The 23,844-nt window shown below is 55.5% G+C and overlaps 1 protein-coding gene across 4 annotated transcripts in view; it reads left to right on the plus strand.

Moving 5' to 3' along the window:
• The window catches only part of WHRN (whirlin), a 92,381-nt gene extending 68,771 nt beyond the window's left edge, over positions 1 to 23,610 (plus strand). The window contains exons 4-13 of one of the 4 annotated variants that reach the window (XM_082470414.1): positions 884 to 1,086; positions 2,187 to 2,223; positions 3,397 to 3,609; positions 4,430 to 4,639; positions 7,525 to 7,557; positions 17,897 to 17,968; positions 19,201 to 19,738; positions 21,619 to 21,800; positions 22,316 to 22,438; positions 22,727 to 23,610. In XM_082470414.1, coding sequence (XP_082326540.1) covers positions 884 to 1,086; positions 2,187 to 2,223; positions 3,397 to 3,609; positions 4,430 to 4,639; positions 7,525 to 7,557; positions 17,897 to 17,968; positions 19,201 to 19,738; positions 21,619 to 21,800; positions 22,316 to 22,438; positions 22,727 to 22,909 — 1,794 coding nt within the window. In that variant the 3' untranslated portion in view covers positions 22,910 to 23,610. The remainder of the gene's footprint in view (positions 1 to 883; positions 1,087 to 2,186; positions 2,224 to 3,396; positions 3,610 to 4,429; positions 4,640 to 7,524; positions 7,558 to 17,896; positions 17,969 to 19,200; positions 19,739 to 21,618; positions 21,801 to 22,315; positions 22,439 to 22,726) is intronic. The other 3 variants (XM_082470415.1, XM_082470416.1, XM_082470417.1) reach the window with 3 other exon arrangements.
• Positions 23,611 to 23,844: the final 234 nt, after the last annotated feature.

Here is a 23,844-nt window from a genome sequence, read left to right on the forward strand (position 1 = left end):
CATTATAAAATATGTTCTTATGTTACAAAATAAAACTGCCTTCTTTTTTAAAATTTATTTATTTTATTTTATTTATTTTTGCCTGCGTTGGGTCTTCGTTGCTGCGCGCGGGCTGCTCATTGCGGTGGCTTCTCTTGTTGCGGAGCACGGGCTCTAGCCGCGAGGGCTTCCGTAGTCGTGGCGCACGGGCTTAGTTGCTCCGCGGCACGTGGGATCTTCCCAGACCAGGGGCTTGAACCCGTGTCCCCTGCATTGGCAGGTGGATTCTTAACCACCGCGCCACCAGGGAAGCCCCAAACCGCCTTCTTGTCATAAGAATCCAAGCAATATATTATTCCTTTAACGGAAGGCTAGTTTTCTCATTTATTGCTTTTTTTCTTGAGTAACTTAAAATGATGTTTACACTTTAAGGTAATATAAGAATGCATGCTTGTAAAAATTTTAACAATGTAGAAGTGTAAAAGGAAAATAGTGGAACTCTGCCTTCACACCTCATCCTACCCCCAATTCCACCCACCTCCAGGCCTCTGAAATGGCTTTTGTTTTCTAGATAAGGGGACCCTTGGGAATCTCACAGACACATCCCTCAAAGCCATTGCTAAGTTGAGGGGAGGTGGCCCTTTCTAGTGACAGGAACATGAGTTGAGGATCAGGATTGGACAGTTGGTTCTACCATTGATTTGCTGTGTGACCCTCAGGAATTCACATAACCTCTCTGAGCCTCCTGCTGTATGACCTCAAGCACACGCATAGACTCTCTGAGGCTCGGTGACCTCCTTGGTAGGCTACCCAGGAGGAGAATTGGGATCAGGGCTCTGAAGCCCTGATGTGTCGGTGTCCTGCAAACAGCCCAGGTGACTGTGTTGTGTTGTGGTCTTGGCAGGTTGGGGACCAGATTCTGGAGGTGAATGGGCAGAGCTTTCTCAGCATCCTGCACGACGAAGCGGTCAGGTTGCTCAAGTCATCCCAGCACCTCATCCTGACAGTGAAGGACGTCGGGAGGCTGCCCCATGCCCGAACCACCGTGGACGAGACCAAGTGGATTGCCAGTTCCCGGATCGGGGACACCGCCACGAACTCAACAGGGTGTGGCTGCCCTGCTGTCTCGCTCTGAGCCCCAGGACCCCAGGGCCATTTCTGAAAGCCAGTAACAGCCCTTCCCACCTCTTCGCCACGCACCATGCCCTGACCTGTGAAGACTGCACTGATTTTCAGAGCCTGTGGTCCCAGCCCCGGCGTCCCTTCCGTTTGCCGGGCAGGACCTCGGGCACATCCCTTCTCCCCTCCTGGCCTTGGTTTCCCTTGGAAAGCTGAGCCACAGGATCCGGCTCTCCCGTTCTTTATTTGCCCCCCAGCAAATCACATAACTTACTTTTTGGCCCTCAGTTGCTTTGTCTGAGGAGGGGGAGTCATAACCCCAGCCCCCATCCCAGATGTGTGAATGAGGATCCCATGCGTTACTTGGGTGAAAGGGTCTTGGGAGTCACCAAGTGAGATACAGTTGCCAGGTGGGCTGCGTAGCTGCTAATAATGTAAAGTGTCACCTTTGGATTTCCATCAGAAGTCTCAGACTGCCTGGTGGCCCCCAAGCCAAACACGCCCAGAGCATCTCTTTCTCCCTTTCTTCATTCCCTCCTTCCTCTCTTCCTTTCACCTGCACAGTATTATAATTTTAAAAACTTAGTTACCAACATTTAAAAGGTCATCTGGTTTCCCATGAAAAAAAACTGGATTTCTGGCTGCTTCTTGAAAATCAGGGATCCTGGCAGCTTGAGCCCACGTTTTTTTGTGAAAATAGACCAGAGCCAAGCTGCACCTGCGCATTGCACTTCAGCATCTCCAGCTGACCCCATCCCTACCCTCCCTAATGTTGGCCTGACCCCGAGGCCACGAGGCAGTTGCCATTCAGTCTCTCCTCTCCTTGTTACCTCCCTGGCCCCTGTAGGGTTGGAAACAACTCAGGAGACCACCTTGCATGGTTTTAGAAATGCCATCCACATGGTTGGTCAGGAGGACAGAAGCTGCCCGTCTGTCCAGGGGTTGATATTCCCTTGAGCAGCCCTGGCGAATGCAGGCCATAGTTCTCCCAAAGCTTTGCTCATCCCGCAGCAAAGCAGCCGTTCCCTTCCCTGTGCCTGTTTGAACTGCTCAGACATGAGGCTGAACATGCTTGTCTTTCTTCATAGCTTTCCTGGGGATCTCACAGCAGAGGGGACCAACAAGGTAGGCTGCTCTCTGTCTGGGTGTCTTCAGCTTCTTCACAGCTCCCCATGCGGGGAGCTCTGGGCCTGGCAGGGTGGGCTGGGAGACTCACGGACACGATCTCATTTCATCTGGGCAGCCCGCTGACTGTCCATCCTCCATCCTACACACGTGTGTGAGTGCCACCAGGTTCTGGGTACCGCCCTGGACACCTGGGTTAACGGCACGAACGGAACAGATCAGGTCCCCACCCTGGTGGAGGTTATCCCCAGTGAAGGAGACACACATAAAAACAAAACAAAACTGCACATGTATCTAATCACAAAAGACTTTCAGTGCCATCCAGGAAAGGTGCTGCGTCTGATGAGAGAGAATGACAGAGACACCTAGTTTAGATTGGGGGAGAGGCCAGAGGGAGAGGGCAAAGGCTCTCTGAGGTAGTGACACGGTGTCTGGGCCATAAACTGAACGTGAAGTGGAGGTTAGTGAGATCAAAGTCTGGGCAGGAGCAGGAGGGGGATGATGTAGGCAGAGGGCACAGCATGTGCCAGAGCCCTGAGGCAGGTGCCACACTTGGCCTGTTGGTGGAAGAGCCAGATCACCCAGGACTTAGTGGGCCGTGTAAGAGGTTTGCCTGCTAACCTAAAATGATAGGTTGCCGTTGAAGGGCTTAAACAGGGGAGCAAGGTGAGGAGATCTGTGTTTTCACGAGGTCCTCTCAGCAGCTCCGTGTAGGTGACAGAGAGAGGCAGAAAAGACAAGGAGGGAGACCGGATGGCGTCTTAGACACAGCTGATGGTGGCAGAGGCAGTGCCTCTGAAGGGTGGAGTGTGTGGGTGCAGATCTGAGCTATGTTTTGGAAATAAAATTACTATTATCCCCATACCAAGAAAGATATTTCAACCTAGAGAGTAAAATGGGAACCATAATCATCATACTGCTTGACTCTGCATGGTCACGAGGCTCTGATGAGATAACATACGTAAAAGTGCTGCATGAGCCGTGAAAGCGCTTTGCAACTGCAGGAGGCCGCGTGCTCTGGGAACATACCGGTAACATCTGCAGCTTTACCATGTGGGCCGAGACCTCAGAGGGACCCACCCCCTCCCTCGGCAGGGGGGTCGCTGGCTGGGCCTGGCCATTTACCTCCAGAGCAGCTCCGAATTCCCAGGCCTCTGTCTTGCTGTCTTTCAGCTGGGGTTTTACAAGGGGCCGGCCGGCTCCCAGGTGACCCTGAGCAGCCTGGGGAACCAGACGCAGGTGCTGCTGGAGGAGCAGGCGCGGCATCTGCTGAACGAACGGGAGCGCGCCACCATGGCCTACTACCTGCAGGAGTACCGCGGCGGCAGCGTGTCCGTGGAGGCCCTCGTCATGGCCCTGTGTGAGCTGCTCAACACCCACGCCAAGGTGACCCGCGCCTCCTCGGGCGAGGCGGGGCTGGGGGCGCCTGGCTTCAGCTCTCAGGGTCTCCGCATCCTTCCCTGCCGCCCTCTGTCCCCCACTCCTTTCCTGAGAACCCACAAAGAGTCAGGCCCAAACTGAACCCCAGGCGGAGGCTGGGGACCGAGACAGACCCTGCCCCGGGGGAGCCCGCAGACTCCTGGGGAAACTGTCAGTTAAGGTCCCCTGTGATTGGGGCCCTAACGCAGCGGCTTTCCATGCTGAGTGTACATTTCGAATCGTCTGGATTGCTCTTAAAAAGCGATGCTCAAGCCCCACCCCAGGCTGGCTGACCGCACGCATCTGTGGATGGGAGCCGGCCACCAGTAATTTTTACGAGCCCCCCAAGTGACTGTGCCATGCTGCCCCCTTTGAGAACCCCGCTCTAGTGGAAGTCTGTTTGAGGTTCAAAAGCTGCACCGAGGAAGAAGTGATTAAATCCACTGGGAGTGGTTACATTTGGGAAGACTTAACAGAGGAAACGCAATTTGGAGAGGAGGGGGAAGGGACAGCCAGGGGCTTCCTGTTCAGGGACTTGCAGCCTTATGTGCAGGCTGAGATGCCGGGGAGGAAGAGGTGAGATGATGGAAGCAGGGGTCAGATGATGCTGGGCCCGGCCTCCAGGCGAAGGTGCTTGGACTTTTCTCCTAGGACAGTGGGGAGCCACGAGGGTGAAGGAGGGGAGGCCGGTGGCCAAGTTTGCATGCAGGTCATTTGGGGTGGCAGGGGGCCGTCCCACCTGCTGGTGGAGCTCCCTGCTGAGTGCCCGGCTTTTCCCTGCCCCCAGTTCCTGCTCCTCTCTGAGGTGAGAGGCACCATCTCCCCGCAAGACCTGGACCGCTTCGACCACCTGGTGCTGAGGCGGGAGATCGAGTCGATGAAGGCACGGCAGCCCCACGGCCCTGTGGCCGGGGACACCTGCTCCATGGTCTCCTGCAGCGACACAGGCTCGTCCACGGGCAGCCACGGCACCTCCACCACTGTCAGCTCAGCCAGGGTGAGCTGCCCCTTCCCCGTCCCTGGCTTGATGGCCAGCAGGGGAGTTAAGATAACGGCTTTGGAGTGAGACCCATCCAGGTTCGAATCCCAGCACTGGGAGCCTGTGCTGGCATTCGACCCCTTGCCAGCTCTGTGCCTTGCCTTTCTGAGCCTCGGTTTTTTCACCTGTGAAAACCTCCTAATTGTTGGGTGCCTGCTGCATGCCAGGCATGGGCTCTAGGACACAACCGGTGAACAAGGCAGCTGTGGCCCTGCCTCAGGCGCTCACAGTCTGGGGGATAGGGTGCAGGCTGGGGGAGAAAGGTGAAAAACACAGGTCATGAGACAAATAGAAAAAATAATGCCAATCCATGCGAGGATCCCACGAGAGACCACACAGGGCATTTGTGGTCGTGGTCGTGGTCGTGGTGATTGGAATCTTCCCTGAGACACACCCTCCTGATTCTCTGGAGCCCCAAAGCCCAGCCTGACTTTCTCCCAGACGCACCAGCCCCTAGAGAAGCATCTGGTCCATCTCATGGTGTGACTCTGCCCCCAGCATGCTCAGAGGCAGATTAACCCCGGGAGGCCTTTGCAAGGAAGGTGCAGAGGAAATGCCTTATTATCCGTCATGGGAAACAGCCAGTTACTAAGGTCCGTGCAGTGGGAAGAGCCGGAGCTGGAGGTCAGGAGAGCCGGCTTGGCTCCATCCTCTCCTTTCCTGTCTGTCGGTCATTCGGCACCTCTCTGCTGTGGAAAGCGAGTGGGAAAGTCGAGTTCCTTAAACGCCGTTACTCCCAGACACTGAACTGGGAGCTCTTACGGGTGGAATCTCTGTTAGACTGTGTTCGTTGTCCTGTTGGGGGAGCAGGAGGTCTGAGAGTGCGGTGATGTCCACCTGCAGACACAGGTAGTAAGTGGGCACAGATGAGCTTGCAGCCACCAGGAGACAGCCCTGGAGCACGTGTGCCTTTCCCCTGGGGACTCCAGCTCCCAATATAGCTTTTTTTTTTTTTTTTTTTTTAGCTCTGGGGATCTGAGTTTCTGGGGAAACTTCTACTCCTCTACCTCCTATCCCTACCATCCCAAGTCACCTTCATCCCCCAAGAGTCCTCGTCCTTCCTGGGGTGACCAGGAAGCTGCCACATGTTCCTCTTGGCTCTGGACGCAGCTGCAGTGGAGGCGATGTCACGCTTCGGCTTGAGCAGATCTCCTCTGGGGCGGGGAGAAGGCTGCCTCCTGCCCGGGGCTGCGTGTTTGGCTCTGATGCGGCACACGGGTGTGAGCTGCTTTCAGGCTGCGGGGGGCCCTGGCCCGAGGGTTTATTTCTCTTTGGGTCCAACTCCACAGAAATGGGCTTGATAATGTCCATGTGGGGCTTCAGGAGCCATCAGTCACTGCTCTAAAACTTGGAGGATTGCCGACTATAATTCTGGGATGGTCCCTTTAGAATCAGGGATGAGAAATACAGTGGGTGGGATGGGGTGTGTTCTAACCTGGGAGGCAAGAGGTTTAGGTTTAAGCCCACCCTCTCTGGGCCTTGATTTCCCTGTGGGTAAAATCACCTGAGGTCCTTGGTGGCTCTGGCCACGGCAGCCCGAGGCCCTGATGGCAGGCCGGGCTGTAGGACTTAGAGGAGTCAGGGTAACTATTATACCCAGGAAGGGCTCTGGGCAGGGGTCTCAGCCCCAGCTCAGCACTGGCCTCCAATGACCCTGTCCCAGCCCGGGGGTCTCTCCTGCACCTGGGGAGCGCTGACCCTGGCCATCTGAGCTCCAGCTGTGGCAGTTGACCCTGCCCTGCCGGAGAGACCCTCTCTATGGATTGCAGCACCCTGGGAAAGGCAGACTTCAGAAAGGCCACGGGATGATTTTGAGCAGGGAGTTTGTGGGACAGATGGAAGGGGTCTCCCAGCTTCTGAAATGGGAATAACAATGAATCTGAGACCCAGTGGATAGCACGGGCATGTCAGATCAGGACTAACCAAGACCAGGGCGAGCCCTCAGGGGTGGGTGCTGAGAGAACATCGTACAGGCAAGAGAGGCGATGTGGAAAGGCTGCCTCGATCCTCAGTGCCTCCGTTTCCCTCCTCGCATTGGGGCAGCCGTGCTGCTTTCCCCAGCTTGTTGGGAGGAGTAAAGGATGAGTAACATCCCAGACATGCTGCCCACAGCCCGAGGGCAGAGGAAGCCTCTGTTCTTCCTGAACTGTGCCAGCCTGGCCGGAAAAACCACCCTGTATCCGGGGCCTTGCAGGCACTTGGTGGCTTCTGGAAAGCACTGGGCTGAGGGTCTGCCACTCCCCCTCCAAACTTCATCCCCGCTGGGTGCTCTCCACATGCACAGCCCAGGGCTCCAGTTTGCAGACGCTGAGCTTCTCTGCCGCCACGGGGCCTGGGCCTCCCTGAAATCTGGGTCTTCTCTGATCGAGGCTTCTGAACAGGGTCCTCCTTCGGGCTCTGCCTTTCAGTTGCAGGTGTGACCTTGGACAAGTCACTTCCCTTCGCTTAGCCTCAGTTTTCCCATCTGCCAAGTGGGAATAATGACCCTAGCCTCAACTGCTAGAGAGTCCCAGGATTGCCCCCGGGGGCATGACCATCTCCTGAAGGCCCTTTTTAAGGACACGTGTCATTTCTGCAGAGCAGTGAGGAACCCCTGGTTTCCTTCAAGGAGGCAGTTAGAACGAGGCCATGCTGATTGTAGCAGTGGGGTTTCCTCACCCCTTCTTTATTCTTGCCCACAGCATCCCAAGTAAAGAAAAAAGGGACTTGGAGAATCCCTTTGTTTATTTTGCCGTTGTGTGTGTGTGTGCGTGTTTGGGAAGGGGGTTTGCTGTGCCCATTCCATCCCTAATATTTATTTGATGTATTTTTCTTCTTGCCTTTTGCCCACCCTTCCTCCCCAGGAGCGGCTGCTGTGGCTTATAGACCTGATGGAGGTACCGTCCTTCCTGCCGAGTGGGGCTGTGGGAGTGCCTTAGCTGGGGCAGAGGCAGGGGGCTGTGGTCCTTCCCCCCACCTCCTTACACCCGCACCCGGCCCTGGTGGGGAGCTGGGGTTCTTCCTGGTGCTCACTGTCTCTCCTGTTTGCCAGTTCATCAGGTTTTTCAGGCTCTGGAGTGAGAATGCCCTCTGTTCAAATCCCAGCTCTGCCACTTCCTTGCTGTGTGACCTCAAGAAGTAGTTTCACCTCTCTGAACTCAGTTTTATAAAATGAGGATGATAATTTCTGTGCTGTGGAGCTGTTGAGAGACCTCTCGGCCTTCGCATACGCCACACAATCTGTCTGTCTGGAGTGTTCTCCTTCCCACTTCACATGGCCTGGCTAGCTCCTGTGTGTGCTTCAGCCCTTAGCTCACATGCCACCTCTTCCAAGCAGACTTCCCTGATCCTCTCAAGGGGGGTGACTTTGAGCCTCTGGCTCCTTCAGCCCCTTGGGCTTCTTGCTGTTATAGCTCTTGTGTCATTATATTCCAATAATTTGTACAAGACTGGCTGGTTACCCGCCTTGACTGTGGGCTGCTTGAGGGCAACAACTGTGTCTGGAGTTACCATCGAATCCCTAGTGCTCAGCATAGAGCCTGGTCCATATTAATAATTTGGGCCTTTATTAATAATAATAGTAGCTGGCATTTGTCAAGCATCTCCATGAGACTATGATAATGCTTTCCAACTGCATCTTCTTTGACCCTCCCAGTAACTAGGTGTGGCAAGTACTGCTATGATCCCCATTTTACAGAGAAGAAAACTGAGGCTTAGAGAGAAGTGACTTGCTCAGGATTGCTCAGCTAGTGAACAGTGGAATGTGGATTCAAACCCAGGCCTGCTTACCTCTGAGCTGGTGCTGTTAACACTGCAGTCTGGTTGTGATTCTTCCCTGAAGCAGCTCACCAGATGCTTGCTAGGCATTATCTATCTATCATCTATCTATCTATCTATCCTCTCTCTCTCTTTCTCTTCCTTCTGTTCTGTTACCAAATATCAATTGAGTGATTGCTATGTGCTATATCCAGTTCTAGGTGCTGGGAATACAGTGGTGAACAACAAAGAAATTCTTTCCATTACGGAATTTAGGGTAGAGCAGGAATGACAGACTAAACCACATAAATAACTGAAATGCACAGTATGTTAAGTGGTAAAAAGCGCTAAGGAGAAAATGAAACAGGAAAGGGGATTTGGGGAGGGGGTGGCATGGTCAGGAAGTGACACCTGCATAAGATCTGAAAGAGGTGAGGAAGAAGGCCCTGCCCACAGCTGGGGAAGAGTGTTTCCAGCAGAGGGAACAGCGAATGTAAAGGCCCTAAGGTGGGAGCATGCCTGGAGTGTCTGAGCAAAGTCCGGAAGCCATGAGGCTGGAGCAGTAAGCAAGGGGAAGGGCAGTGTGGCGGATTATGTGCTAAGGATGTTGACTTCGCGTCTGAGTGAGATGGGAGCCATTGGCAGGTTAGAGCAGGGGCTGACATGATCTGACTTAGTTCACCAGGATGCCGCTGATTGTTGAGAACAGACAGGGATGGGTTTGAACCAAGAACAGGTTCATTCCCAGGAAGGGCCTGGGGAGGTCGTGCAGCCTGAGCTGCTAAGAGACGTGATGACGGGCTCTGCAGGCGCCAGCTCTTCCTGCTGCCTGGTCAGCCCTGGCCTCAGTGTCTCCTGGGAACACCCTCCCTCCACACCCACAGCAGGTCTCAGACTGGACACCCCATGCTGCCTGCATGCGGAGCCAAGGACAGAAACCTCCTCCTGGAAGCCCCTCTATGCAGGAATGCAGGGCACCAGGCCCATCCGGGGAGTCAGGAGCCCACACCCTTCCTCCTCTCTGCCCCCACCACGCAGTGCACCCTCAGGAAAGCCCCTCACTCACCGTCAGCCTCAGTCTTCCCATCTGTACGATGCAGGCAGACCCCCAAGTCTCCTCCAACTCTGAGAGTCCTCTTGTCAGGAGATTCTGGAAAATATTCCAGGGGAGGCACGGCAAGGAAGGCAGCCCTGTGTTCCCACCACTTATCTGTGTATTTGAACAAGGGCTGCATCATTCCTCCTGAGAGAGAGCTTAAAATAATATTAATTCACTTGCCGCTAAGTGCCAGGCACTGGTCTGCAACACCACCATGTATTAGTGAGCTTTTGCTATAGGGATGCTGAGTAACAAACGTGCCCCACAATCTGGATGGACAACAGCCAAAAACATTTCTTGCTCATGGCCAAAATCCCTTCCCTCGTGGAGCACGCGTGCTTTTCACATCTCCGTTAAAATGCCCGCCATGTTGCTTTAACCTCTGCCTGAGTGTCTTCCCCAGTACACAGGGAAAGCTGGTGGGGTCAGGCAGGGACCTCATCTTTCTCCTGTCTGTGTCCCCACTGCCAGCCCAGGGCTTGGCACAGAGCGGAGATCAAGGAAATGTGAAGCAGAAACCGAAATGAAACCTCATTCCCTGGCCACCCAGGATCATCTTCTAACGTTCCAGCCTCCTGGACAGTTACCTCCCACATCGTAGGAAAATGTCCTCTGCTCTGGCGTTCAGACGGGCAAGGGGGCAGGCGGCTGGCTCTCGTGACCCACATGCCGCAGACGGATGCCCCAGTTGGAGCCGGTTTCCATTTAACCCAGATTCCCTGGATCGTGCTGCACGGTTATCAATCCCAGGTTAAACGTGGCTCATTCTGCAGCCATTTTCCCTCAGACAGACACAGTCGATCAAAGGAAATCAGATGCAGCCTTCCCCCTTCAACAAATTGTGTTTATTTTCCATTTGCCTAATAGAGAGTCAGCCCTGGGAATTTTGGCTGCCTCCAAACGGTATCATTCCCCTCCCATAAAGATGTCGGCCAGGAGAGCTGTGTGAAAGAAGAAAGGCCTGCCCGACATTTCTTGAATTCCTCATCTAGTGTGAGCAGGCCTGTGGCAGAGGGGCTTAAGTGCACAAGCTCTGGAATCCCACACACCAGGGTTGGCTCTCCCAACTGGTAGCCGTTTCACCTTGGGCAGGCAACTTAAGCTTTTGGAACCTCAGTTTCTGCATCTGTACAGTGGGCTGATAAGGCCGGCCACCTACAGGTTGTCATGGAGATGGAGAGTAGGGGTGGACTTACAGGTGTGGACTATATAGGAGCCGATTCTATTGATACTCTAAAGGCTGGCAAAGGGCACTGCAGAGGAAAAGGGGCTGAAAGGCCAAAGCCAGCCTTGTACCCATGGAGCAGATGCTATTGAGGTCGGGGTGGCAGTGGAACTTGCCCTGGCCTTACCCACAGCCCTCTTCCTCCTGGATTTGAGAGGTGTTGCACTCTAGGCCTCTCATGTACCTGGAAAGGGGCTCCCCAGGCTTGCTAGAGGGTGCTAGAGGTGGGGCCCCTGCCTGTAAAGGCCATTGCCCATCTCGCCTGCAGTAACGTGAGAAGGGGGTGCAGGGCGTGGCTGTCAGCACCTGGCAGTGTCAGCCTCCTCCCCATGGCCTCCTTGCCTTCCTCCTCATCCGGGGCCAAAGGAGGGCGGAGGCGCTCAGGCCTGTCTCAGACGCCTCCAGCTGCAGAGACCCCTGACTGTCAAGGCAGCTCTTTCCAGAAACAGGGAGCAAATGATGAGAGGTACACATCCCACCTGCTGCATCTGCCTCTGGTCCAACCTGGGTGAGTTTAGGAGTCTTCTTCTGGGCAAGTTCTTCCCTAGCGGGGGAGCAGGAAGGAGCCCATCTATTTACTCAGTCATTCTGCCGCTCCTTATTTATGTGGCAAGCATTCGTTGAGCACCTCCTGCATGCAGGCTCTGAGCGGGGCTCTGGTAGCCGGGAACAAGAGACAACAGCGCCCACCCTCACGAAGCTTAGCAAGGGCAGTGAGGACGGCAGCCTCGAATCAAATCATCTCCATAATTCACACTTTGATAAGTGGGTCGGAGGGTGGTGCGAGAGCATAGAGCCATAGGTTCACCGGAGGCATTAGTGACCCTCAGGGTGGCCGCAGCTTCGCCTCAGCCGGCGTCTGAAATAAGGACCATTCCTCCCAGTGCTCTGAGGAGCATTCTCCCTGTGTGGGCACTGCAAGTGCTGGAAGCTGCTTCCACCAAAAAGAACCACGTCCGTGGAGGTCAGAGCCTGCTGGAACGTGACCAGCCCCTGCTCCCCTCAGAGCCCGGGTTTGCCCGGCTATAACCTAGGAGAGCTGGACTAAACACTGACATAGGGGTGGAGGGGGGGGCTTCACCTTTTCTGTGCCATGGATCCTTCTGGCAAGCTGGCAAAGCCCTGGGACCCGTTCTTAGGATAACAGTTTTAAATGTTTAAAACACACAGGATTACAAAGGAAACAAATCAGATGATGAAATGCTTTTTTCAAATACGGAAACAAATGGTAAAACATGTGCTTCTTTATCATCACGCCCAGTAACAAGGTCTGACAGCAGGTCGGTAACAGCTGTAATTGTCAGGCCATATGAGCATAAATGGGACTTTGCAGCCTCTGCAATGTGATACGAAAGATCTGTGACAGTGTCACAGGCGCTGCTGATTCTGCTGGGCTGTGTTGCCTCCGTTCATAAAGGAAGGAGATGCTACATTTCGGTTAGAGGTTAATGAAAACGAAAGATGCAGGGTTTTCCCCCAGCCAGGTTCACCGGCTTCTGACTCCTTCCCAGAGCCCTGCTTTCCAATGCCTGTCCTAAGGGCTCTTCCGTCCCTGACCTGGAGATTCTGGGTCACCCTCTCTGTCCACTGAATGACGTCCTTTTCCTAAGACCATTGGGAGGGAGATGCATGGAGACAGAAGGAAGCACGGGCTGTGCTGGGACGAGGCAGTAACACCCGCCTCTCGGGAGGGCGTTGTGCACCATCTTCCTGGGGGCTTTTCTGCTTCTGTGGTTTGGTGGCCAAACATGGTAGCAGGAGTGGACAAGCTGCTAAAAGGCCCAGTGCCGGTTCCCATGGCCTCAGCCTCGCCAGCGAGTGCAGGTTCCGGCCCTCTGTGTTGAGGACTGTTTCTCCCCCTATCCTCTCTGTCCTCCCCTCCAGCTTCCAGACTTCCATCCAAGCCCTGGCTCAGAGAGGCTGGGACAGCATGATCTGTCTCCACCAGCACGGCCATCACCCCAGGGTCTGGCCACGTGATCCTTTTGGACCCCCAGACCCGTCCCCTTCACTCTGGGCAGCCCCCTGCCCCCCAGGAACACCAGGACTTTCTGGCTCTACCGGCTGCGACAAGCTCCCCTTCCCCAGCTCTGGCGAGGTCACCACCTCTTGCTGTTCTCTCAAGTTCCCTTCCTCCTTCTCCCCTTGCTCTCCTCTTCTTGGTCTTTTCTCCCCAGTCTTCTCCCTTCTCTTTTTCCCTCTTATTCTCACTCCTCCCTCTCTAGTCTCTCTCTCTCTCCCGCTGTCCTCTTCCTCTCGGCAGCCGCTACTGCCGACCTTCCAGAAGCCTTTGTGACTCTGTGCCTCAGTTTGCCCATTGACAGAAAGGGGAGGGCACTCCCAGCCTCAGGCCTCTGGTGCATTTTGGGGTGGAGGTGGGGGGAGCCTGTAGTCCAGACCTCAGAGTAAAGAAGCAAGAAGAACAAAGAGCTGAAAATGGCACCTTTATGTAAGAGCCCTCCCATTGTAAAGAGAGGGTGGAGGCAGAGGAGCCCCGGAACTGGGCTGGAGAGAGGGGAGGGGAGAGAGGGCAGGGGAGGGGAGGGCTTCATTTTGCTGAGGTGGCACCCGGGCCACGCACAGCCTTACGGGCCTCCCTTTCCAGGATCACAAGTCCATCTGGCAGAGGCAAGCACAGGTGATTGCCCCTTATGATTTCATTTTCTCCCCACAGTTCCGTCAAACCAGACCCTGGGGTATCTGAGCCCTGACTGGGCAAACTCAGATGAAAAGGAGTTCTCCCTGAAAGGAAGGGGATTTTCTGAACCGCCGCAGATTTGAGGAGGAAGGAGATGGGGGAGCAACCGCAGCAGGTCTTGAGGGCATCCTGGCTCTCATGGGAAGTAGTCTGGATAACAGACTCAGACCTTGAATAGGGTTCAGCTTCCTGCTCCGTCCTTGCTGTGTGACCTTGGGCAGGTGGCCTCCCCTCTCTGAGCCTCAGTCACCTCGGCTGTAGAATTGATGAAGGGTCCCACCTGGCAGGATTAATTGAGCCGCCAGGTTTAAACCCTTAGCTAGTCTCTGGCCTCAGTGGGTGCGGGAGGAGGGCAGCCCAAGCAGCTGGGGCTGAGGGGGGTGGGGAGGAGGCCAGGACGCACGGGCTCCTTCGTGAGCTCTGACCTTGATCCTCCTCTCGAAGCCTGTTCCAGAAGCGTTTCTGCTGACGCATCCCCCGGGTTCTTAGCCTGCTGTCTGCAGCTATTTCAGATGCACAAGGAACATGGCTCGGGGACTCGGGGCTCCTGAGCGTCTGGATTCAGCAGATGGAGTCTGGCAGGGCTGGGCTCCAACCCGTCTGCCGCTTGCTCCACTTCAGGCCTTCCTCCCAGGGCCGGATGTCTGTCCCTGATCCACCCTCACCCTCCCACCTCTCCATCCCTGCCTTCCATCTTGGCTCCAGGATGCCACTAACAGCAGGGAATGACTGAGGCCAGGGGCCAGCGATGGCTGCGTTCTCTCTTGTTTCAGAGAGGGTCCTCCTGGGGCCCTTTGGTTCCTATAGTATCAGGACCCTATTCAATTCTGGGGTCAGGGTAAGGTTGCATGGGCTTTGGGGTCACCCTGACATGGGTTAGAAACCTGATCTGCTGTAGAATGGCCCTGTGGCCTTGGACAAGTCACTGCCTTCTCTGAGCTTAAGTGTAAAAGATGTGAGTGGGGACAGAGTGCCTGCCTTACAGGGTCGTTGGGAGAATCAATGAGATCATGTAAGGAAAACATCCAGCAGGGGTCTGGCATGCAGTAGGCCCTCCACAGTTTGGACTTCTCTGATGTCCTTCTCTCTAAGAGAAAGTCACGCCCTCCCTGTAGCGCTCGGCAAAACATGCTTGTGTCGTCAGGATCAGGATCCTTCCTTGCCCCCTCCCGTGGGCCCTAGTACAACGCCAGCCCCATCAGTGATCCCGAACGAGAGTTTGTGGGCAGCTCCTTCATGCCTGGCCCTCTGCTGGGTGCTGGGGACACAGTGGCCTGCTCACCTTTTACCCCCATGAGCTTTCCTCATAAGTCAAGGCTGCCTGATAAATGCTTGTTGATCAACTAAATGAATATTCAAAGCTCCTGATGTGCCAGAACAGGACAGAATCCCATGTCTTCTATCCAACCGTGGACTGTCATCTAAGACCCCAGGGTGCCTACAAGGTGAATTTTGGGGGCAGGTGGCAGTGGCTAGCTACATTGGAGGTGACGGAGGCCCCTCTTGTCTTTGGTGTAGGCACCTCCCAGGTCTATGACCCCCTTGGGGCCTCCTGCTGAGGCCAAGGCAGTAACTGCCGAGTCTTGGGAAGTCACTGCCCGTAACCTGCCTCACCATTCACCTTCATCCTAGATGGTCTGTGTTGCCCAGCTGGACTGTTTCCTAGGAACACTGGACTCATTACGGTTTTGGAGGAGGGGGTGTATAAAAGGATTACTGTTTCTTTCCATTGAAGTGCTCACATGGGCCAGGGCACGTTGTGTAGCCATTTGGTTCCTAGGGCAGATTTGCAAGGTCCCAGGCTTCTGATAACCTCCCCTCTTATATTGTGCCAGGCTCTGTTCTGAGCATTTTTCAGGTGTTAATGCATCAACTCCATGAGGAAGGGACTGCTGTTTACCCATGTTAAAAATGGGGAAACTGAGGCACAGAGCAGTTCAGTGGTTTGCCCAGTGTCACTCACCTGTGAGTGGCAGAGCTGGGTGCGATCTCAGAAAAGCCAGAACCACTAATCAGTGTGTGAAAGAGCAGCCCTCCCCTCCTCAAGGATCCCCCCCATCCTTGCATCACGGAAGCTGTCAGGGCGTCTTCCCGTGAGGTGGTGTGCAGGAGACAGTGTTGGAGAGAGCGGGAGAGGTCAGGAGGCTGAGGTTTGCATGTAAGTCTCAGCTTTGTTGATGAAACAAGGCAGTTGTCCTGGCCTGGCATTGCCCCAGAGGCATCACAGGACCAGATGAGGAGCCCTGGTGAGAAAGGCTCAGGGCCGGGAGGGCGGGGCATCTTGTAGGTTGGTGGATTCCCATGGCTGACCACGTGCCCTGTGCCCACCCAGAATGTTTAAGGCTTCAGGAGGCTCATTTGAGATGGGGGTCAGTGTGGAGTGACTTGGCAGCCTCTGCCCTAGGGGTATGGAGTCACGGGGCTCCTCCCATCCACCTGCTGCCTTCACCCTCATTCAAGCCACCATTACTGCTCTCCGTGACCTACCGTAGCCACCTTGCTCAATTCTTTGCCTGCTCGGGCCTCCTCCCTGTGACAGCCAGAGTCACCGGTTAATTCACTCACCCATCGATTCATTCGCAGATTAATTAATTTGCTTAGTAAATATTTACCAAGCAGCCACTATCCTGAACACTGAGGATAGAGTAGGGACCAGGTAGTCACAAGTCCTGCCTTTGAGGAGTTATCCTAGTGGGGAGACAATAAGCAAATCAATAGTATCCGATCAGGTGGTGATAAATCTTATACAGAAAAACGAAGCAGGGTCAAGGGGTAGACAGAGGTGGTACGGGGGGGTTGGAGAGGGACGCTGTTTGAAAACAGGGCTGGTCAGAGAAGGCCTCACTAAGGTCAGAACTCAATTAAATGAGGGAGTGAGCCAGGAGTGTAGTGCAGGCAGAGCAGTGAGTGCAAAGGCCCTGAGGCAGGAACCATCCCATCCTGTTGGAAGAGTAGCAAGAAAGGGCCCAGTCACCAGGAACAGCGAAGGCAGAGTTTGGAATTTCCTCTGCGTAAAATGGAAAGACCCTGGAGGGATTATGAGCTGGAGAGAGACACTGTCTGATTTACCTTTCAAGATTACATCCTGGCTGCTGGGTGAAGAATAGTGATCAGTGCAAAGGAGGAAAATAAAGCAGGGCAGGGGTGGGGGTTGTGATTTTAGGTGGGGTTGTCAGCGTGGACCTTTTTGAGGAGGTGATATTTGAGTAAGGTCTTGAAGGAGGTGAGCAAACAGATCACGCCTTGTGGATAGTCCCGGGGAAGCATGTTCCAGACAGAAGGAACAGCCAGTGTAAAATGTAAAGGCCCTGACATGCCTGCATGGCTCTAGCGTGGCTGGAGAGGAAGTGAGCAAAGGGGATCTTCTTAGGAGGCAAACCTGACCACATCTCCATGGTGACCCACTGCCCTCAGGCTTAGGTCTAAGAAACTCTTGACTCATGGGGAACCACCCGAAGATTCTCAAGCATCCTCTATCCTTCCTGCTTAATGCACACCCCTCCCTCTGAAACATCCATCATTCCTTCCTTTGCCCAGCTTTAAGCCGTGCTCGCTCCTTCAGGAAGCCTTCCCGGATGACCCCTCCAGCTGCATTATATGCCTGTGTCTCCTCACTCTGCAATCTCCTCCTTGCTTATTTGTGTCCACCCCACTCTAAGCTATTGAAGGCAGTGGTGGTGTCTCACCTCCTCTGTGTCCCCAGGCCCTCAGTCTGGAGCACTGAGACTGCTCAGTATCAGTCGCTGAACTTGAGAGTTGAGCGTTGAGCCCGGTGATGGTCGTGGAGGCTCCTTGCCATCCTGGGCCTGGTGAGGTGGAGAGAAGTAGCTCTGCTGAGCCCTCAGGAGCCCAGCTTAGAGAGGAGCACTGCTGGGCATCCCGGAGTGGCTGGAGATGGCAGCTCAGTGTCACCTGAGGGAGCGTTAGGCTTCCGGTGAGGTAGGAAAGGAAGGAAGAAATGAGCATCTTTGCAAAATAAGCTCCATTGAAACCGTAACCCTCTCCCCCTTCCCCCACAGCACAAAACCATTAAAATTAAAAGAGAGAGACTTTCCCCATCCTCTCGTCTGCATCTTGCCACTTTCACACCTCCCTGGGATCCTGGCAGGAGCAGTGGAGAGGGAACCCTTGGGTTTTGGAGGCGTTGAGAGTGTTGAGCACGGGCTGAGCTACAGGAAATCCCAGTCAAGGCCAGAGCCACCCCACAGCATCGGCATGTAGTTCAGGAGAGGCCTGGAAAGTCTCCAAGAAATTGACATCCTTGAAATTGATTTCCAAATGAAAATCGACATTAATTTTAATGTGTAAAGTAAATTCCCACGGAGTGGGGCAGGTCAGGAGAAACTTAAACCACAGCACAAAGGTGTCTCAGGGCACGTAGATTTGGTGTCCTAGAGAGCAAAGTGGTTTTTCCCTCTCAGTTTGTATTTGCTCACATGGCTTTCTTCTCTGTTCTAGAACACTCTGGACCTGGAGGAGACTGGGGAGGCCGTCCAGGGCAATATGAACACCCTCTCAGACGTTTCCCTGGTAAGACCCTCTCTGGCCCTTTCATTGCGTTTTGCCCTCCCAGGTCTGCCTGAGACCCTGGGGGCTGGCTCCCTGGTGAGAGCCACAGGGAGGAGACAGAGGCCCTCAGCTGTGAGCTCTCAGCTAGTTCTGGGGATTTTAGGCAGGGCTGTCTCGCTGTTTGACTATTTGCCGAGTTGGTGTTACTTTTGATATGTTATCTGAATGTTGTCATAGCAAGTACTGAAGCATGAAGTGTGTGGCGAGAGCTCCTCAAGGAGGCCCTGTGATTGCACTGGAAAAGGGAGTTAAACGTGACCTCATGCCCACACGCGCGCATCAGCAGTCTGGGAAGCGTTGCCTTGTGATCTGACCCACATAACTCTTGAATGGCCTGGGCTTTGGAGCCAGACTGCCTGGGTTCAAATCCTACCCTCTGACACTGACTGTGTGACTTTGGGCAAGTTTCTTAACTTCTCTGTACCTCAGTTTTCCCATCTGTAAAAATGGGGGTAATAATAGTGTACTACCCCATAAGTTTGTGGCAAGGAGTAAATTAATTAAACTAAGTAAAGACTTTGGAACAGTGCCCGCAAGGCCATCAGAGCTGTGCCAGTGTTGGATGCTGGCATAGGGAGGGGGGCATAGTGATGACAGGATCTGCCACTCACCAAGCACCTGCCGGCTCACAGGCCCCTTGCTAATGCATTACACGCACTGCTCCTCACCTCCCCGCGACTCTGCTGGGTAGGTGCAGTTTTCCCCGTTGCCCAGAGGTGCACTCAGAGGGGTGCTGTGCCTTGCCCAGGGCCACACAGCACCCCAGCCCATGTCTGTCCACCTTCTACCCACTCTCTCCCATCAGTCCTGTCACAGCTCCTGTCTCCAGAAGCTATGATAATCCCTTAAAAAGAAAAGCCAAAGAAAGGCCTTTTTTGTTTTCCATCTCTGCATCCTGCGTCTAATTAAGTCCCGTGCCCTGTGACAAGCCCTGGCTAATGCCAAGAACTTCAGTTCCCAAAGGTAATGATGCCATCCCCAGAGATTCCTGCCAAGATCCCGATGCTTATCAGCTGCTGAGATGCAGGGAGAAGTTTTCCACTCGGGTGTTGCATTATTCAGAGCAGCGTGGCCAAGAGCTGCTAGAGCGGGGACGGAATTCCAGCCGGGGCCTGGTGCACTGGGGCGCTCAGGTCTCCCCTCTAACAGGCACAATGGGCTCTGACTCCTATTCCTGTTGGGTCTTTTGGCAGGATGATGTCAAGTCCACCTCCAAGGGACTGCCTAGCTACAAGCCACTGCCTCCCCCATCACCTTTGGCCCAAGGCCACGACCACCTGATCACCCAGACGACGAAGCCGGGCAGAGAGGACCTCCAGCTGCCTTCCTCCGCGTCTTCCCACGCGGGCATCGTCTTCTCTGCTCCGCAGAACCGCAGCCCGCCGGCGGGCACCTCCCCCGCCCCAGAGGCCTCCTCAGCACAGGACTCGCCCTCCTCCCCCATCTACGCCTCCATCTCCGCGGCCAACCCGGGCTCCAGGAGGCCGCTGGACGCCCATCTGGCCCTGGTCAACCAGCACCCCATTGGCCCCTTCCCGCGGGTCCAGTCACCCCCGCACCTGAAAAGCCCCCCTGCAGAGGCCCCGCTGGCGGGGGGCAGCCTTCCACCACCCTCCCCCTCCGGCCACCCAGACCAGACAGGCACGAACCAGCACTTTGTCATGGTGGAGGTGCACCGCCCAGACAGCGAGCCCGACGTGAACGAAGTGAGGGCGCTGCCCCAGACGCGCAGTGAGTACCGCAGACCCTGGCGGGCTGGGCTCAGGGTGCTGCTGTGTTATCTTAGGGGCTCCCTGTCCCCCCTACGTTGACCTGCCCATCAACACAGCCAAGGTGGGACCAGATGCTCACCCAGTGAGGGGCCCCCTCAGGGTCAGGGGGGCCAGGGAACAGGGTCCCAAGCCCAAGCCCGCACTGAGGGGCTTTGGAGGCAGAGGCGGGAATGTGAGTCCCCGCTCTGCCATTACTGGCTGTGTGACTGTGGACAGGCTGCCATGCTCTCCCATCGGGGACTGGAGATAACAGTGACAGTCCTGCCAGGTGGCTGTGAGGGTCGGGCTCCTTCTCCAGGGGCCCCAGACCTGGTCATCCTGCACTCACCTGCAAGTCTCCCCAAGAAGACTGAGCCTGTTCAGGGCAGGGGTGGCTTCTGTGATCTCTGTCCCCCAGTGCCAGGCACAGAGCAGGTGCTGGGGGACAGGTGGGCATTGAAATTGCAGTCTCTGGACCCCTGGAGGTCTCCTGACCTGGGGCTGCAGGGTCAGAGTGCGGGCTCGACCTTCCAGACACCTGGGAGGCCAGCCCGAGGCTGCATCCCCTGAGCTTCCAGAGGTTGTCCAGCTGGGGAGGTGGCAGGAATGGCAGAGCTGGCTTTCCACTCCGTAAGTCTGAGCCCTCCGCAGGCCCAGGACCCCCTGCCTCCTATTAGTGAGTTGGGTACGTTTTGTTGGATTCTGCTGCCATCTTGTGGCTAAGGTGATGCGTGGGGCAGCCTTGGCCAGGGAAGGTGGCCAGCCAGGTCAGGGGACATTTACTGAGCACCTGCTGTATGCAAGCAGCGGGCAGACTAGGATGCAGAATGCGGGGTCCCTGCATTCAGTAGCTCACTGAGGGAAGGTAGCTAAGGGAAGAGCAGGCAGGATGTGGTGAGAGAAACCTGAGCTATCATAGGTGGATCACTCTAGACCTGGCACGGAGCCGGACACACATGATAATAAAGCTAACAGGTGTACAGCACTCTCTGTGTGCCAGGAACACTGTTCTAGGGACCTTGCCGATATTAGTAACTCATCTAATCCTCCCAACAGCTCTGTGAGGCTGGACTGTTATTATCCCCATTTTACAGATGAAGAGACTGAGACATGGAATGTAATTGTGGAGCCAGGCAATCTAGCATAAGCCTGTTCTCTTGGCTGCTTCACCCAACACATCGTGTCTGTTAGTCTTTATGATAACCCCATGGGATAGGCATCATTGCTCCTGGGTTAGAACAAGAACATGGAGGCTCAGAGAGGCTGTGTAACTCGCCCAGGATTGCGCAGCTGGTCGGAGAGGATTCAGACCCCACCTGCCAGACTCCAGAGTGTCTCAAACTCAGGGGCCAAGCCGTTACACACATAGTGAAGGGGTTTGGGTTTGACTGTTAAACCAGAGGGCATGTGCCCATCACTCAGCTCAGGCCAGGTGAGGTCAGCAGGGGCACAGACCAAGTATGGCAGACCTTCCTTTTTTTTCCCCGAGAAGCTTGGAATTTGATTTTTGTGTGAAATCTCCTAATTCGAATGTGTTGGTCCTTCGTTAAAACTTGACAACACTGTGAGAGTTTAAAAAAAATAAATAAATAAAGCAAAACAAAGTCCATATCTGTGGGCTGGGTTTGCCTCCTAAGCTCTGTTTTAATCATTACGCCAGGGGCAGTCAAAGCAGACGTCCTGGAAGTGGTGGCCTTGGGGCCAGGCCCGGTTGGAAGGGCAGGTCTCAGGAGGTGGGAGGGTGGCAGGGAGTCTCTGCCCAGAGAATCCCCAGCCTTCCAGCCTGCCGCTCAGCTCCTCCAGGAAGCCCTCACCAGCCCCAGCTGTAAACCATGCCTCTCCTCCTGTCCCCACTCCCAGCAGCCTCCACACTCTCCCAGCTCTCGGACAGCGGGCAGACCCTGAGCGAGGACAGTGGCGTGGACGCCGGCGAGGCAGAAGCCAGCGCCCCAGGCCGAGGCAGACAGGTGGTGTCCGCCAAGGGCAGGAGTAGCAAGGAGACGCCTCGGAACGAGAGGACGACCGAGGGGGCCGCCAAACCGGTGAGCGAGGAGCGGGGGGTGCCAAGGGGGAGGGGGAGGCCGGCCCCAGGTGAAGAACAGGAGGTCCTGAGCAGGGGTCAACTCGACAAGTCACCACAGGGGAGGTAGTGAGCCCCCCGTCACTGGAGGGGTGTGGGTGTCTGGAAAGACCGCTGTCTTCAGTCTGAAGGCCCTCCCTTGGCCACTGACACAGACAAGCCAGGTGCTCAAGGTGGGCCTCAAGGATCTTTAAGCTCAGTTCTGACATGACGTGGTGGCGAGGCAGTCAGGCTGCGTTCAAGTCCTGGTGTCACCCCCCGGGCAGCCTTGGGCCAGCCCCTTAACCTCCCGAGCCTCAGAATTAGAGAGCCGAGAACACCAAGTGCTGCGCTTAGTGCTAGCACACTGCAGGCTCCCGACCCGGGGCTGGAGTCTGCGCCCTGCTGACCCAGAGGCCTGTCGTGGCTGGTCCAGCCCCCAGGCCCGGCCTGTCCACCCAGGAGGCCTGTCACTGGTTTCCTTTCTCACACCTGCAGCCCGGACTCCTGGAGCCCACCTCCACCCTGGTCCGCGTGAAGAAAAGTGCAGCCACCCTGGGCATCGCCATCGAGGGCGGCGCCAACACCCGCCAGCCCCTGCCTAGGATCGTCACGATTCAGGTACGTCCCCAGGGACCTGCCTGACCGCGTCTCCCTACCCCTGAAGGTCCCCCTCTCAGCATCCCCAGGGGTTTGCCATGCCCAGGGATGACCCAGCACCCAAGGGCAGACCCAGGCTCATACCACCTTTGCTCTCGCTGAGCCTCAGTTTTCCTAATCAGGGCAGTGGACACCAGATTGTGGCTGCGTGGCTGGCAGTGGCAGGCCTACCCTGGTGGGTGGTCAGGGCCAGGCTGGCCTAGCCCTCAGGCACCCCATGTGCTCGTGCCCTGTGTCTCACTCCTGCAGCGAGGCGGCTCAGCCCACAACTGTGGGCAGCTCAAGGTGGGCCACGTGATCCTGGAAGTGAACGGGGTGACGCTGCGGGGCAAGGAGCACCGGGAGGCCGCGCGCATCATCGCGGAGGCCTTCAAGAGCAAGGAGCGTGACTACATCGACTTTCTGGTCACCGAGTTCAATGTGATGCTCTAGAGGCCAACGCCCGGGGGCCTCCCACCGCTGCCCAGCCCCTGGCCCTGGTCCTTCCTCCCTCCTGGCACTATTGAGCTCCTTCAGGGGCCGGGGCTGCATGGCCAGGGTAGCAGGAAGACATCCCTCCACTCCTTCCTGGCCCACTGGACCGGAACCGGGAAGAAAGAGCTGGGCAAGGCAAACAGAAGGTCAGGTCGGGGTCTGGTGCAATGCCCAGTACACAGTAAGCACTCAGTATAAGCATGAAACCTCAGGAAGGGAAGAAACTAAGGGGAAAGGCAGAGTGCTTACGTCTTCACCTGAGGCCTCCCAGGGCCTGGAACTCTGGGTTGGGTGGAGGCCCTGCTGCACTCCGGCCAGCTAGGACCTGGCCCATCCCCAGATGCCCGAGCTTTTGTCTGGAGTGAAGTGACATGAGAATCCGTAGACACAGCCCCCAGCCAGGGCGGCATCTTGCAGGACCTTCAGTGCCACAAATAAGCATCGAGCACCCCCCCATTCACACCCCCGTTCCTCCTAGCTCCTCATCCTCCATGGTATTTATTATTTATTTCCATCCCACACCCCTGGGGACCCCAGGACCCCAGCTTCCCACCACACCCCTAGCCTATCCCAGAGGCCTTGCAGGTGACCAGCGTCGTCAGTGTATTTATATACAGAGCTTATGACTTTAATTTTTCAATAAAGAGATCTGACCAAGATTAGGACCCAGCGTGCTATGTGGCCTGCCTGTGTGGCTGGCGTTTTGATTGCTTGACGTGGAGAGGGGATGGTAGGACAGATGGAGGCACCCAGAATATCACATTTTCCCTGCCCCCCCTTGGCTCAATCTGGGTCACACAGCAGGTACGCAGGGGCACTGGAGCCACAGCCACATCTTTGGAACACTTTCCTTGAAGGTGATTTACAGATATTTTTAGATCAAAATGCACAGG

This window comes from Balaenoptera physalus (genome assembly GCF_965194825.1).
Source record: "Balaenoptera physalus genome assembly, chromosome: 7".
NCBI classification, from domain to species: domain Eukaryota; kingdom Metazoa; phylum Chordata; class Mammalia; order Artiodactyla; family Balaenopteridae; genus Balaenoptera; species Balaenoptera physalus.